General features: G+C 49.5%; 1 protein-coding gene across 2 annotated transcripts; it reads left to right on the top strand.

Moving 5' to 3' along the window:
• Window positions 1-6,313: 6,313 nt before the first annotated feature.
• Window positions 6,314-13,215, top strand: PARS2 (prolyl-tRNA synthetase 2, mitochondrial). Of its 2 annotated transcripts, XR_006656940.2 has the most exons (3): window positions 6,314-6,367; window positions 9,427-10,993; window positions 11,114-13,215. XR_006656940.2 is itself a non-coding variant. In XM_024571097.3 (2 exons), the coding sequence occupies exon 2, from the start codon at window positions 9,455-9,457 to the stop codon at window positions 10,877-10,879; it is 1,425 nt and encodes a 474-aa protein (XP_024426865.2). In that variant the 5' UTR covers window positions 6,314-6,367; window positions 9,427-9,454; the 3' UTR covers window positions 10,880-13,214. The 2 variants fall into 2 exon arrangements, 1 of the variants encoding a protein (XP_024426865.2); XM_024571097.3 differs by having other exon boundaries at window positions 9,427-13,214.
• Window positions 13,216-15,559: the final 2,344 nt, after the last annotated feature.

Below are 15,559 nucleotides of genomic sequence, written 5' to 3'. Positions count from 1 at the left end.
GGAATAGCACACCTCTCCTTCCTGGGCTAGGAATTGCTTCGTCCCCACTCTGCAGGGGAGGGGAGGGCTGCCAGTCCCAATACCCCAGGCCCAGACCACAAGAGCTGACACCTGACCCAAGTTGGGCTAATCAGAGTCCTTCCCAGAGTTTTCCAACCAGGTGCAGGGACGGAAAATGCAAATGACTTGTCCATCTGCTGAAACAGCTATTAGTGGTGGTCCGGTTAGGATTAGGTTTAGCCTTCATCAAAGACCTGAAAACAGTACCTTAAACAGGATGGCAGTTTACCCTGTGAGGGCAGCTCAAGTATCACTTTAGTGCCAGCACATCTCCCCTCTCCCATCACCTACCAGGTACCTGCTGAAGCCGTCCTGCTGCAAGCCCCTGACACTCTGCTCCTGACTGGAAGCACTGGGCAGCTCGTGCCCCCTCAGAGCAGCCTTCAACTGATGGGGACTGGAAATTAGAGAATAGCCCGGCCTCATGGGGGCAGGGGTGGGGAGAGATCGGATCATTCTGAGGCAAATTCCACATTCTCCCTGAGGCCCCGCTGGGGTCGAAGCTGGTTGCCCTCAGCAGGCACCTGCTTGTTCATTATCACACCCTGTATGCATCCCTGCCCTCCCTCTCCCATTTCCCCATTCCTCTGCCTGAGTCTCCTGGGATGAGCTCCCAAACGAACTGCTTGCCTAGAATCCTTGATCCGGGGTCTGCCTCTGGGGGATGCCAGCTTCAGACCTTCAATCCTTGAAGTCCTCCTTTATCCCAAGAGGAGGACTCTGCCACCTCAGTGCTCCTTTGACACCTTATTTGTGCCTCTAATAGAAGCCATCATGGTCAATCTTGTTGCATTCATTAACTATGAGGAAAGAGTGAAGATAGGGAGTATACATTGAGTCACTTAACCAACCTGCTAAAATTGTTCACATTATGAAGGTTAACGCATGAGGGAATTATCCCATTCTTGTTCTAACTGGCCTGGGAACTTAAGCTTTTTGGACTTTCCAGTCCTGTGTTGATGCCTGGATATAAATCTGGTCATACACCAGACTTCCAGATAAACCTCTAATTGCTCCTTGAAGGACTCAGGTGCCCAAACCATCTGACAACCATTCTCCAAGACCCCTGACATCTGATTGATAGCTATCCTGGACCAACCCAGGGCTAAGAATGCAGGACGTCTAATTCTCAAGGATGTACTTTTTACTACAAGAACTCTTAACCTTAATTTCTTCAAAACGCTTCTGGGGTTTTGCCTAACTGTATTCATAGTGTGAAAATTTGAAGACCCTTAAATAAGTCTTTGTCTAGCAAAGCTTCAGACTCTTTCGAGTTCATTTGACAAGTAAAAAATAGAAAGGAATATGCATTTATCGAGTACCAGCTGTGCACCGTACCAGGTGTCTTGTGCTCATTTGCTTATTTATTCACTAACTAATTTATTCAACAAATATTTATTGAACATTTACAGTGTGGCAGATAATGATCTAGCCCAGGGGTTGGTAAACTATGACCCACAGGCCAAATTCAGCCTGCCATCTGTTTTTGTGAATAAAGTTTTATTGGAACACAGTAGTGTTCATTTGTTCACATCTATGACAGCTTTGGGGCTATAACAGAGTTGAGTGGTTGTGACAGTGACAGTATGTCCTGCAAGGCATAAGATATTGACTGGCTGGCCCTTTATGGAAAAAAATTGGGTGCCCTTGGTCTGGGCCCTGGGGGTGCTGCAGTGAACAAAACAAAAATCCTGCCCTCCTGGGTGGAGCTTACATTCTAGTGGGGCTAGGGGGCAGGTAGCACAAGTACACCAAACGCTAGGTAAGATATTTAGTATGTTGAATGGTGATAAATGCTGTGGAGAAAAATAAAGCAGGTAAGGAGTATCAGGAACGTTGGGGTGGGGGCAGGTAGCGGTGGGGATTGCTGTGAATAAATGGGTGTCAGGAAGCCCCGACCGTGAAGTTGATATTGGAGCAAAGACATGAAGTAGGTAAAGAAGTGACCCATGTGCGTATGACGGGAAAGAGCCACCAAATAGAGAAACGGCAGATGCAAGAGCCATACTGGAGTAGTGACAAAGTTAATCTTATGCTGAGCACTAGGTACCAGGTGCCCTTCAGGTACTTTACATATGTAATCTCATTTAATTACTTAAAAGTCATCTTCTCATCGTACACTTAATCTTAAAAAGAAGGATCTGAATATATTTCCAATATTTATACGGAACTTTCAGTTTACAAAGTTGTTTTGTAATGTTGCTTGCTTGTTCATCACAGCATTTCAAGGAGGTTTCTGACCTTTGTATAGTGAAAGACTAGAAAGGAAGGTCAAGTTCCTTGCTCCAAGTCACACAGCCAGGAAGTGCAGGAGTTGGAAAGCAAACCCAGGTCTGTCTGAATCCAAATGCCTTATTCTTCTCTCTGAGCCACCACTTTGGAAGGCATGAATGCCACCTCGTTAACTCATACCTCACCCAAACCCTGCACCGTAAAGAGAAAAATCAAAGGCATGTTGAAAGGAACTCAATTTCCATCATCCTTCCAGATGCACAGATAAGCTGAAGTCACACCCGGAAGTCACAGGCATTTGACCACTTCCTCGGTCCTGGGACACCTATGCTCTGCCCCAGACTACTTCCGACTGTGTCCAGTGCTCTGCAGAGCTAACCCAAAGCAGGTGCTCAGAAAGGAGTTGTTGCTCACCAGATTAACCACGGCTGGGGTTTTGTTTGGTTGCATTTTTAGCAGTTCACTCTTAGAGTTGAGGGAATTCAGTAGAAAGCCATTAATTCAGCAAAGAGGTATTGAGATTCACTGTGTGCAAAATCATTTTACATAGTAAACAGATTTATTATGGCAGGGCTAAAGACGAACAGGACACGAGTCCTCCCTCAGACAGCTTGCAGCCTGTGGGGGTGAAGAAGAACTTTTGGGGTGTCCTGCATGACCTCCTGTGTGCCAACCACTGTGCTGAGCCCCTACGTGAGCCAACTCCTTGCATTTGCATCACAGTTCCAAGGGGAAGAAGTCACTACTGTTTTACGGGTGAGGCATCTAAGCCTTAGGGAGGCTGAGTATCTTACCCACAGGCACATGGTAAGTGGGTGGCAAAGCAAGGATTTCACCCAATCCTGTTTGCCCCATCAAATGTACACAGTCAGCTGTCACACACCTCAGAGAGTGAATGGCCAGAGGCAAAACTCAGACAAAGATTCTGAGGAGAGTGGCGTCCTTGCACCTGAGGACTTCAAGAAAGGCTTACCAAAGAGGGTGCCTTGAGCTGGGCTCTAAAGATCAGGCCTCCAGACAGAGGGGACCCAACCAGAGAGACTGTTAGGGTGATGGCTCCCACAATTTTGCTTATGGGCCCACAAATCTGATACAAGTAAGTTGCCACTGGAGGCTGTGAGTGCAAAGGTCAGGCTGTGCATCAAACAGACTTGGAGGTTGACTTTTTCTCCCCCTTTGACTAGTGGTGTTGACCACAGACGAGCTAGCCAACCTTTTCAAGCCTCTCCAAGAGGTTAGGAACAGCGTGAGGTCAGCAAGCTCACCACTAACTCTGCCTTCACGTGTCCGTTCAGCACACACTGGGAGCCCCTCTCTGAGCTGGGCACAGGCTCTCAGTGCAGGAGCGACTCAGTGAGTCCTCAAAGGAGTCCGACCTGAGGGAGAGACAAACCATCCGTTCATCTGCTGATTGATATATTAAAACAACGAACAAAAAGAAAAAAACAAAACCAAAACACACCTTTTTCTAATCCCCCATCTGGGTGAGGCTCCGTGTCCAAGGTACAGAACAGAGCAAAACCCATACCTGCCTCGGGGCTTCCCAGCCTGGCCAGGGACCAAGAGAAACCATTCAGTGCATGGTGTATCCCCAGAGCTGGGGGACACCAAGGCAATTGTAGGGTCCTTTCCTTCTGTTTTGTTTTAAATGACAAGAAATCATTTTTTCTGTCGTTTTTCCCCTGGTTTAGGGCACTTGTGGAGTCTTCACCATGAATAAATGCTGTAAATCAAGGCACCCAATAAACGACTGATCAACTTAGTGATGTGTCACACAGTAAGTTGCTAGCAGTGATAGGGGTACATTCTGGGTCTCCACCACCCTAGATGTCCTCAGTGGGGAGCAAATTTACTGGACCACAGCCTGCTTGTGCAGGCTCTGCAGCTCTAGGCTGTAGAGCCTCCTGCAAACTTGAAGTAAAGTGCAGCAGTTCTCAGCCTGCCTCCCTCGGGGGTCGTGAGCATTAATTAGGTACCATTGGTAAAGTGCTCTGAAGGTGTGGGGTGTATAAACACAGCAAGTCATTAGGCCTCTCCACACCACTATACTCTACAGCCTGGGAACTGCTAATTGAGAAATAATTAACACCTCAGGGTGCAGAGGACGGATGCTGGCTTTTCTAAGGATTGGAAGGGTTGTAATAACGTGCATGGGAAGCAGGGAGAACTATAAGGCTACTTTGGATCCCAAAATATACTAAAGATTATTCATCTCCTGCCTGCAAGGATGAAGTGTGGGGAATATTGCCTCAGTAAAACCTCAGGGACTGCACTCCTTGAGGAAAGCCTTGACCACAGTGCTGGGCTGCAGAGGTCGAGCCACACTCTTAGATCACAAGAGCTCAGGTCCAGCCCAGCGCTGTTTGGACTCCTATCTTGGTTGGGCAGATAGCAATTGTGTGGTCCATCCCAGCTGTATTTTCCTCAGCTGTAAGACTGAGATGATAACATGTACCCACCATTTCCCGTCTCCCCACACAGTCATCTTGTGCCTTTTCTTGAGGCCAGCAGATCCCAACCCGGCTGCATACTACGATCACCTGAAGGACTGTAAGGTACTAATGCCCGGGCCCACCCAGATCAATAACCAGCATTTCAGGGCTGAGCCTGGGTGAGTACGGTGATTCCGATGCAGTCAAGGTTGAGAACCACTGCTTTGGCCTGCCTGTCAAGCACTGTGTTAGGAGTGGTGGGAAAGGAAGATGTAAACCCTACCACATCCCCTGCTTCCCTCACACCTGCTTATCATTTCCTGATTCTGTGCCCGTGAGTGTCCTGGTCCCACTGCCTGGACATTCTACTCTACTCCCACTGCCATTCTTGCCCTGGTAAACCCCATTCATCCTTCAGGCTAGGCTCCAAGCTCACCTCCTCAGTGAAGCCCTCCTTCCCAACGCTCCCTCAGGAGGTTTCCCAGCTGCCATTACACCACTGATCACACCGTGTTGCTCCTGGCAGATCCAGGATGAGCCTAGGGGTCTTGGAGCCACTATCAGAATCACCAGTATATTGCATTGGGTCTGGTACATTTTAAGCACTCAATAAACTGAAGTTGTTATTACTTAGGTAGAGTTACATGATATGTAGCTCTCACCTCATTACATTTGCACTTGCTGAGCCCAGTGTCTGGAACATTCTTCCCCCAGATATCTGCAAAGCTCTCTCATCTCCTTCAGATCTTCGCTAAAATGTGACCTTCTCAATGAGAATTTCTTGACCATCCTATTTTAAATTGCAAGCACACAACCTCCAACCTGTGCCCTTCCCTAATTAATTTTTCTCCATAGTATTTAACAGCACGTGACTGATGGATCCTGTCTTCATATAAAATTTTGATAATTTGTTCACCATGGACTTTTTGCATTAATTTTTAAATTAATTGCATTAATATACCACTTCTCTTGATTACTGAGTCCTTTGGCATCCCCTTAAGCTTCACTGTATTTGTTTATCGACTAGAATGTAAGCTGCAATGAATACAGGGGACTTTTTAGTTTTGTTCACCACCCCCAGCTTCTACAACAGTGGCTGTTGGTAGATGGTACTGCAAAAATATTTTATGAACGAAAGTTTGACTTAATATCTTAAAGGCTGCCTTTTTCCAATTGTTTAAAAATTTTTAATTTATTTAAATTGAAATCCTGTGAAATAATAGGGTAGATCTGAAACAACATCGTCCATCGTTGTCATGGTTACACTACAGCCAGCGGTTCTCCTAGTCCGAGGATGGGGCGGGTCCTGGCGGTGGGAGGGAACAAAACCCAGAATAAAAGCTTTAACCATAGAGTTACACCTCCGTAAATCCTAGAGGGCACTTCCTGGATTTACTCATTGCTGCCCCGGCCAATCTTCGATCTTGGGAAGAGCGGAGTTCTCTCTCTTTGGCTGAGTTTCCGGAAAACCTCTCACAAGTCTACAAGTTGATTGGGGCTAGTCCCCCGAACACGGCTTATGATTGGCTGGAAAGGCGGGAGGTGGAGTTTGGGAGGGCACGCCCCCCACTGCTTCCTGCCGGCGCAGGCGTGCTCGCCTGGTGCGGCGGTCTTACGGGTGGAGCTGCCTGGGGCTGCAATTGGTGAGTGTGGGTGACAGTGAAGAGTGGGAACTGGCAGTGGGGGACGGAGGGGGAGACGGCAGAGTGAAGAGAGGGCTCTGGGCGCGGACACCTATGACCCTTGTGTCCGTTTTCCCACGTGCATCCCGTCTTTGGGTTGGGACGGGGTCACAGTCGCATAAACTTTTGGGTAATACTTGTCTCCTGGTCTCAGTTTCCTCCGTGGAAAGTTGAGGCCAGGATTTCCTCCTTGTCCACCTCAGGTGGTTGAGCGTCACGGTGTTCCTAGAAATGTCAGCCCTGGAAAGACCCTCGGGGATCCGATCTTCCCATTTTACCTATGAGAAAACAGTGCCGGAAAGTGTAGTCATTTGACGTGTCACCAGCCAGTGACAGCCAGTAGGCTTCTGCAGTGGTTCTCCCAGTGTGGTCCCTGCACCAGCAGCAACAGCATCACCTGGGATCTTGCTAGAAATACAGGTTCTTTGCCCATACCCCAGACTATTAAATCAGAAACTGTGGGCGTGAGGCCCCACTGTTGGTGCTTTAACAAGCCCCCCAGGTGATCCTGATGCTCACTCAAGTTTCAGAACCACTGGTCTACTTAACCTAAAGCTGAGGCAGTAAGGTCAGAAAGGAAGGGGTGGACTTGAGAGAAATCTTGCAGATAGACCCATTTGCTTTAGGAGGAGCCAAGGGTGAAGGCGTTTCTGGCTTGGGCCACTGGCCTGAGGTGGAATGTCGAGTGATGGAGTCAGGTGTGAACCACACGCTCCTTGCTTCCAGGGCCCATACTTCATGCAGTCACACTGGGACTCTGTAGCGATGCCTCCCAACCTTTCTCAGGTCATAGACCACATAGAAAATGGCAGTGTCTGTACAGTGTGCAGGGGCAAGCGATGATGCTGCCCGAGGCTGGAGAGGACCTGCTGGAGGACTTGAGGCTGAAAGCTGGAGGAAACCACGTGGGAATTCCAGCTTCCCAGTGCTGAGAGGGATCAGTAACCCTGCAGGGGGGCTTTGCTCCACGGGATGTGCTGAAAATCAGAGGGGCTCACTAAATTTGACAATGTAAATCAAGAACCTTGGAAGTTTAGACCCTCTGACTCAGTAATTTCATTCCTGAAAATCCTCTTCCAAATATAAAACTTTCTGTTCGTTGTATATTTTGTATAAAAGAGAAAACCAACAATTCTCTGGTAGTAGGAGAATCATTCTTGATGTAATCAATCAATGAAATGTACTGTCATTAGAAATGTGTGACTGTTTAGTAAAGTCATAGAGAAACCTACATGCTCATTTATCAGATGATGTCTAGGGAGCCCCTGCTGTATGCCGAGTGGAGAGCAAGTTAGATGTGGTCTTCGCCTGCACAGAGCAGAGTGCCTGGGGGAAGACAGACCGCTCATTGAGCAGTGTAGTGATGCCTCAGTACTCATCGTTAATTCATCCCGATGAGTGGCAAGCAAGCGGTGATTGATGAAGCATTTCCTCCTGTGGGTGGCATTGTGACTCATACACGTTCTAGCAAGTGCAATGAGTGGCGAGCAAGTGCCCAGTGCTGAAACATTTTTTCTTGTCAAAATGCGACGAGTACCAGTTTTGACAAGTTCTGAAGCTGACAAGTATCGAGGTACCACTGTAACTCCCAAGAGTGACTGATGTTTGGTAGGGGTGAGTGGGCTGCTGCAGGAGAAGCTGGTCTTTGGAATGCAGGGAGTGGTACAAGGCAGGCTTGCTAGAGGACAGGGTGTTACTCCTGAGGCCTGGAGGATGGGTAGGTGTTGGTATGCAAGGGGGACAGTGTGTTTAAAGTGAGCATGGTGCAGGGGGAACATGGAGAGGGCGATGTTGAGATGTGGCCAGAGGAGCAGCAGCCAGCTCACATGGGGCGGTGGCACCGTGCAGGTCTGAAGCTCAGACCCAATTCTAAGGCTATCAGGAAGCCACTGGAGGACTTTAAGCAAGAAAAACTGTTAGATGTTTTGGAAGTGTCTCCAATGGCTGCAGCATGGAGAGTGGATTGGAGAAGGAGGGGGCAGGAGCTGGGAGCCCAGTGAGGAGGCTGTTGCACTAAGCAGGTGAGATGAGGGTGGCCTGGACCTCTGTAGAGGCTGTGGAGGTGGAGAGAAGGAGTAGATTGAACAACAGGCGAAGAAGAAGAAATGGCAGGGCCCAGAGGGTTGGTGTATGTGGGACATGGGGGATGGAGTGGGTGGAGCCCAGGATTCTGGTTTGGGCACAGGGTGGCTTGTGGTGCCTTTCGGAAGAATAGGCAGCCCTGGGGGGGAGGGGAAGTTTGGGGGAAAGGCCCCGAGTTTGAAGTGCAGTGTGTTCTCCAGGAGGCATTTGGATGAGGAGCTGTGAAACTCGAGAGACATATATGAGGTGGAAATGTTGACTTGGAGCCATTAGCATGCGGCCTGACCAGGGGGTGTGTATGTGAGGAGGGCAGAGCACAAGCCATCTGACGATTAAGAAGGGTGGGCAAGGGACAGGGCTGGCAAAAAAGGTAAGGGGTCATCAGCTGCGGGTGTCTTTGAACCGAGGGATTATAGTTGCTTTCGTTTTCTTTTTTGTCTCTTTTTCCCTAGTTTTCTATAATAATAATAGCAGCAGACATCAATTGAGCTCATAGAATGTGCCAGATACTGTTCTAATAACTTTCATAACTCTTTTAAATTCCCTATCTATAAGGTAGGTCCTATGTTATTACCATTTTACAGATAAAGAAAGTGAGCACAGAGGGTTCCCTCACGTTCCCGGGCTACACGGGGCACTGTCAGCAGGAAGCCCCCCGGCGCCCAGGCTGCCAGTGTCAGCGCCTGTGCATTTGCCGCCCACTCGTGTCTCTCCACAGTGTGCTGTTACATTTTTGTAAGTGGGAAAATGGTGATTTTTTTTTTACATGGCAGTAAGAAAAGTAGTACCTGGATCTGCGAGGATATTAGAAATGAAAGGATTTGCATCTGCAGAATCAGTGGCTGTCTTAGAAGTTTGTTGGAGGCCAGACTGAGCTGGCTGTTTCATGGTGTCGGACAGAGTTAACACGTATTCCTGCACAACTCATTTTTCTCCAGGCACAAGTGCTACCCTGTGCCGGGTGTCATGGAAGGGCTGCTGACGAGATGCAGAGCACTGCCCACCCTGGCCACCTGCACCCACCAGCTCTCTGGGTACATTCCCCGCAGGTTTCACTATGCCCCAGGGAGAGGGAAGCGCTTGGTGCTGTCCCACATGTTCCAGCCCCAGAACCTTCGGGAAGACCAGGTGCTCTCACTGGAGGGCAAAGCTGGTGACTTGACCTGTAAGAGCCAGCGGCTAATGCTGCAGGTGGGCCTGATCCACCCAGCAAGCTCTGGTTGTTACCACCTCCTGCCTTACACTGTTCGTGCCATGGAGAAGCTGGTGCGGGTGATAGACCAGGAGATGCAGGCCATCGGGGGGCACAAGGTCAACATGCCCAGCCTCAGCCCAGCAGAGCTCTGGCGAGCCACCAACCGATGGGACTTGATGGGCAAGGAGCTACTAAGACTTAGAGATAGACACGGCAAGGAATACTGCTTAGGACCAACTCACGAGGAAGCCATTACAGCCCTGGTCGCCTCCCAGAAGACACTGTCCTACAAGCAGCTCCCGTTACTGCTGTACCAGGTGACAAGGAAGTTTCGGGATGAGCCTAGGCCCCGCTTTGGCCTTCTCCGTGGCCGAGAGTTTTACATGAAGGACATGTACACCTTCGACGCCTCCCCAGAGGCCGCTCGGCAGACCTACAGCCTGGTGTGCGATGCCTACAGCAGCCTGTTTGATAGGCTGGGGCTGCAGTGTGTCAAAGTCCAGGCAGACGTGGGCAGCATCGGGGGCACGATGTCTCATGAATTCCAGCTACCGGTGGGTATCGGAGAGGACCGGTTTGCAGTCTGTCCCCGCTGCAGCTTCTCGGCCAACATGGAGACACTGGACTCGTCTCAAACTAACTGCCCTGCTTGCCAGGGACCACTGACCAACACCAAAGGCATTGAGGTGGGGCACACATTTTACCTGGGCACCAAGTACTCCTCCATTTTCAATGCCCAGTTTATTAACGTCCATAGCAAACCAGCCTTGGCTGAAATGGGGTGTTACGGCTTGGGTGTGACACGAATCTTGGCTGCTGCCATTGAGGTTCTCTCTACGGAAGACTGCATTCGCTGGCCTGGCCTCCTGGCTCCTTACCAAGTCTGCCTCCTCCCCCCAAAGAAGGGTAGTAAAGAGGAGGCGGCTGCAGAGCTCACGGGGCACCTGTACGACCACATCACAGAGGTGGTGCCACAGCTTCGTGGGGAGGTCCTGCTGGACGACAGGACCCATCTGACCATTGGAAACAGACTGAAAGACGCCAACAAGTTTGGCTACCCCTTTGTGATCATCGCTGGCAAGAGGGCCCTGGAGGACCCTGCCCATTTTGAGGTTTGGTGCCAGAACACCAGCGAGGTGGTCTTCCTCACCAGAGAAGCAGTCGTGGAATTCCTGAGCCAAGTGCAGGTTGTCTGAATGCTCCCAGCCCCTCCCCAGCCCATTTCGCAGCCGTGGAGTTCATTCACATGGCGCCTTTCCTACACTCCTTTCTGTGGCTGGTCTCTCCAGAAGCAGGGCAGCTCATGGAAGGTGAGCACATTTTTATCTCCTCATTTATTCACACTATTTGTATTTAAAGTCATTAACTTGGTCCCTTTCTTTGGACTGGCCATGCTGCCACATACCATTTTTTTTATATCTCACTGTTAGGAGGCAAGGAGGCAAGAAAGAGCAGACTTCTCATCGTGCCCCTGAGGCGATCACCTCCCTTGTCTCAGCTGAGTTTCCCTTGTGTAGGGCTGGAGTGGCTGATGGCCAAGGCCCGCCTGGCTCCACAGTCTCCCGGCCATGCTGCGCACGGCCCTCCTCCACTTGAACATATCCTCTTCCCTACTGGGGCCTCAGTTTCCCCTTCTGCAACAAAAAAACATGGACCTAGATCTGTGAAGTCCTTAGCGGCTGTCTGCACTGGCTGGTTCCACAACAGGTTCATGATAGACAGACCTGGTTCCTCTGATGCTCCGTAGCCCAAGCTCCACAGACAGTTCATGTGATGAGCTAATGGCCCCGACAGATGTGGCTCTGTGGAGGCGATTCTGTGCTGAGATCATGCTGTATCGATTGAATAAAGTCTGGCTGTTGGGATGAGCCTCGCACAGTCATTGGAAACAGTGGCAACATCTGCCATCTTAATATTGTAGTGGTAGCTTGTCTTGAGTCTTCTTTCTTTTTCTACCGTTTCTACTCTCCATTCCGAAAGGGGAAAAAAATGGGTGTCTGGAAAACTGTGTTTTAAACTGTTTCTTCCCACACATACCAGGCGTGGCAGGCTTTGAGTGCCACGTCGACCTTGCCCGCAGTGCAGAGTCGGATTCTGGAGCCGTGGCAGGAGTGCAAGTTACAAAGGTCTGTGCCTGAACTTGTGGAAAACTAGGAGCAGACTTGAGCCACTGCCTCAGTGCTGCCTGCTTCCGTTGCTCCCACTTACCATATCAGGGTCTCATCCAAATCTAACAAGGGCGAGCTCAAAACCACCACCTCCTTAAAAGGCCCCTGACGGCTCCTGGAAGTGGTTTTCTGTCTGGCTGCCCAGCACTCTCCCATTGAGCCCAGAGGCATTCTTTCTTGTTCGGGGCCACACAGCTCCTTGTCTGGTGCGCCAGCCTCTTGTAGTTGAAGCTCAGCTCCCCGGGGCCAGGGTCCTAGGCAGATTCCAAATGCACTGCAGTTCTTGTCTTGGCCATTTGTTCCACCTGCCACAAGCTTCCCAGCAGCTTGTTATCGCTAGAGTAACCCCGCCCCAAACACACCATCAGGTTTCCTAACTACTGCACATGCCAAACCCTAATGACTCCCAGTCCTACCGTGGGGGCTCAGGCCCAGCGTTCAGGCCAGGAGATGTGGATTCTGACAGCAAACCTAGGAAGGCCGGATGCATACCCTCGGTTGTACATTGGAACCCCCTGGGTCCCACCCAGAGCGAGGTTCTGCTTATGGACTGGGGTGTGGCCAGGTGTCGAAGCTCCTGGATGATTCTAATGTGCAAAGTCCATTGAGAGCGGGTTGTGTGCGGGTAGCCGCCTTCTCTGAGCCCACTTTGTAGTTGAGCATTTCTTTTGAGTAGTTTAGGTTGTACGTTATCGGACTGATGCGAGCTCTCTGCTTTTAATAGGCTGGTCATTTATTTGTGAGGGGCTTGCCCTGTGCCACTGTGCTGTGAGACCCCTTTATACACCATTTTCAGACCTTGAAACTGCAGGGGAGGTGCTTTTACTCTCAATTTACCAATGAGCAAACCCGAAGTTTAAGCAACATACTCAAGGATACACAGCTCTTAAGTATCAGCTATTGATACTCAAGTATTGACCAAAACCTCTGCCCTCCCCACCAACACTGCATGGCCTCTCCCTGCACAAAAGTGATTTCAGAAAATAAAACTGGCCCTGGCTGAAGTGGCTCAGTGGACTGAGTGCCAGCCTGTGAACCAAAGGGACACTGGTTTGATTCCCAGTCAGGGCACATGCCTGGGTTGCAGGCCAGGCCCCCAGTAGGGGGCGTGTGAGAGGCAAGCACACATTGAGGTTTCCCTTCTCCTTCCCTCCCCACTCTCTTTTAAAAAAAATAAAACTGAATGATTTATGTCTAATCAAATTTGCCTAAAATAGGTGAGAAATTAGAATTCGTGCAAATGGGAGCATATATAAATTTGTGCTCTATAATCATATATGGAAGGCTCACACTTAAAAAAAACCAATTAATTTTTAACTCACAAGTGCATGAATCAGAATGATTTGAGGATGATGTTTCAGAGCAGGAGGAGCACTTGGAGTCTGCCTGTCTGGCCTTCACTTCACAGACAGGAAACAGACCGGCAGTGGGAATTCACGGGCCACATACCGTCTGACTGGCAAAAGGTGTGATGGTAGGCCAGGTACCACATCCCCCAAAGTAGGCCACTTCCAGTTGATCGTATGGTATTAAGAGAGGGCAGGCTGGATCAGCTTTTGAGCTTCAAAAGCCTCATAAGTATGAAACAGGTACTTACCAAGGCATACAAATAGAGGGAGTGCAGGGGTTTGCCTAAAGTCAAGTTGAACTGAAACCTAGGTGTCCTGGTTACTAAGCCAGTGTTTCCTCTCGTAGCCAGGGGCAGTATCACTTGGTTGAAAGATCAGAAGAGACAGTCCTAGATTCACCTCTAGGACCTTAGACAAATTACTTGCCCTTTGTGTATTTCAGATTCTTCCTCTGTGAGATGCCTCCATGTTAATGGTCTTGTCTGGAGGTGGCTTACGTGAAATGCTTAACCCTTGGCATGCCCTCAGGAAACACTTCCCTCATACTAGATGGCTTAGGGAATGCCCCCAATGGGAGCTCGGGGCTGCTGTTAACTTTATCTCCAGGATCTTGTTTTCTTGTGATGCTTTACAACCTCCCTGGGAATGCCCCAACAAGAACTAAGTAACGCCTACGGAATGGCTCCTTCTCCTTCCCGAGCTTGCCAGTGTTACCCCTTGCCATAAATTGATGAAATGGAAATGCTTGCAAAATAACAGGTACAAGCTGTATTATTGTTCATTCCTTGGGGAGATCTAGAAGCAACTTGCTGGGAAATATTTAGCAGAATTAATACTTGGGGACAAAGGCTGATGCATAACAAAACCATCACATAAATCAAGCTTAGGATGCAAATCAAGGGCTCCATTAATATTCTGTGTTTTAATGGAAGAAACACCTGCTGGGCTATCCATAAAGGAGCTTGCAGAAATCTGTAGAAATTGTCATTTCCTTAACTACCTGTGTGCCAGGCCTCTTCACAGAGTCCCCACCCTCCATTTCTACACCAAGGCAGCAGAACCCTTTTTAGAATGGATTGTTACACATCCAAGGGCATGGAGAACTTTGCTTAATAGTGAGGAAAATTTTTTCTAATTGTGGATACTTTTCTCTAATGTGGAAAATGGAAAAATTTTATGATGTTATTGCAAACTTAGGGAACATTTGAAAAAAATCAAGGTTCTTCATTTAATTGAAAATAATGGCTTATATATTAGTGATCCAGCCTAGAGACTCAAGTCAGACTTCCTGGGCCGCTTGATAGCCGTGTGACCTTGTGCAAGTATGACTTTGCTCATACTCCCAGCCCTTCCTGGTCACTAAAATGGGGACAACAGTGCCTAGCTCATAGCAGGTGCTTGGTAGGGGGCAGCTGCCCTTGTTAGACCAGTTAGTCCTTTGCACACAGTAGGTGGATGGATGGGTGGTGCATGCGGCCAGCACATCCGGCCACCGCTTTAGTGCAGGCACGGTGTCCACTCCTGTTAAACCAGCAGTTCTCAAGGCTGCTACGAGCGTCCATGGTGAAAGCTTAATTGCCCTTGGCTAATTAAAACTGTGTAGGGCCAGGACAGTGAAGAGGAGGCACTCACCAGTTAATGCTGACTGAGGACACCCCATTTGCAAAGGTAGAAGTTGTTGACCGACGGGAGCCCCATCGGTAGGGTGTTGGGTGCTGTGGGGTTCGGCTGTGGGCTCTGGTAGGGTTTCTTCAGACCGGATTCTCGTACCCAGGCAGACAAGTTGGGGACATTGCATGACTGAACGCCAAAACTTTACCGTAATTTGGAGTGAGTGGGCAAGGGCCACTGGATCTACTACTGCCAACTCGAAGGCAGGGGCCAGTCTTGTTACTACTGGTATCTCCTGAAGGGCTTAGGGGAGTCTTGAATTCAAGTTCTGGCTGTACTTCTCACTAGTGAGCTGACTTTGGACAAGTCGCCTACACTCTGTGCCACTTTTCTCATCAGTAAAATGGTGCTGAACTGACTGCTTGCCTCCTCGGGGTGTTGGGAGGAGTGAGCGAGCCAGTCCACGTAAAGCAGCTAGAACACTGTCTGGCACACCTGAAGTCTTCCCCAGATGGCAGCTGTTCCTGCTAGGCCAGGCCAGCATATGTGCCACCCCAGAATATGCCTTTTCAAGACTCCCTGCCTTTGCTTAAAGGCCTCCCACTTCGCCCTGGCCCGCCAACACCTTGTTCAATGTCATGGCTCACATCCGTCATGTGTTCAGGGGTGAAAAAGCTCTGCCTCAAGTCATGGATGCTAAGGATGCTGGTGCCTTGGCCTTGCTCCTCCTCCTCTCTGAACGTCAATG

Source organism: Desmodus rotundus, chromosome 3 (genome assembly GCF_022682495.2).
Source record: "Desmodus rotundus isolate HL8 chromosome 3, HLdesRot8A.1, whole genome shotgun sequence".
Lineage (NCBI taxonomy): Eukaryota > Metazoa > Chordata > Mammalia > Chiroptera > Phyllostomidae > Desmodus > Desmodus rotundus.
The sequence above is the reverse complement of the archived record's forward strand: the minus strand, read 5'-3'. Positions and strand labels throughout refer to the sequence as shown.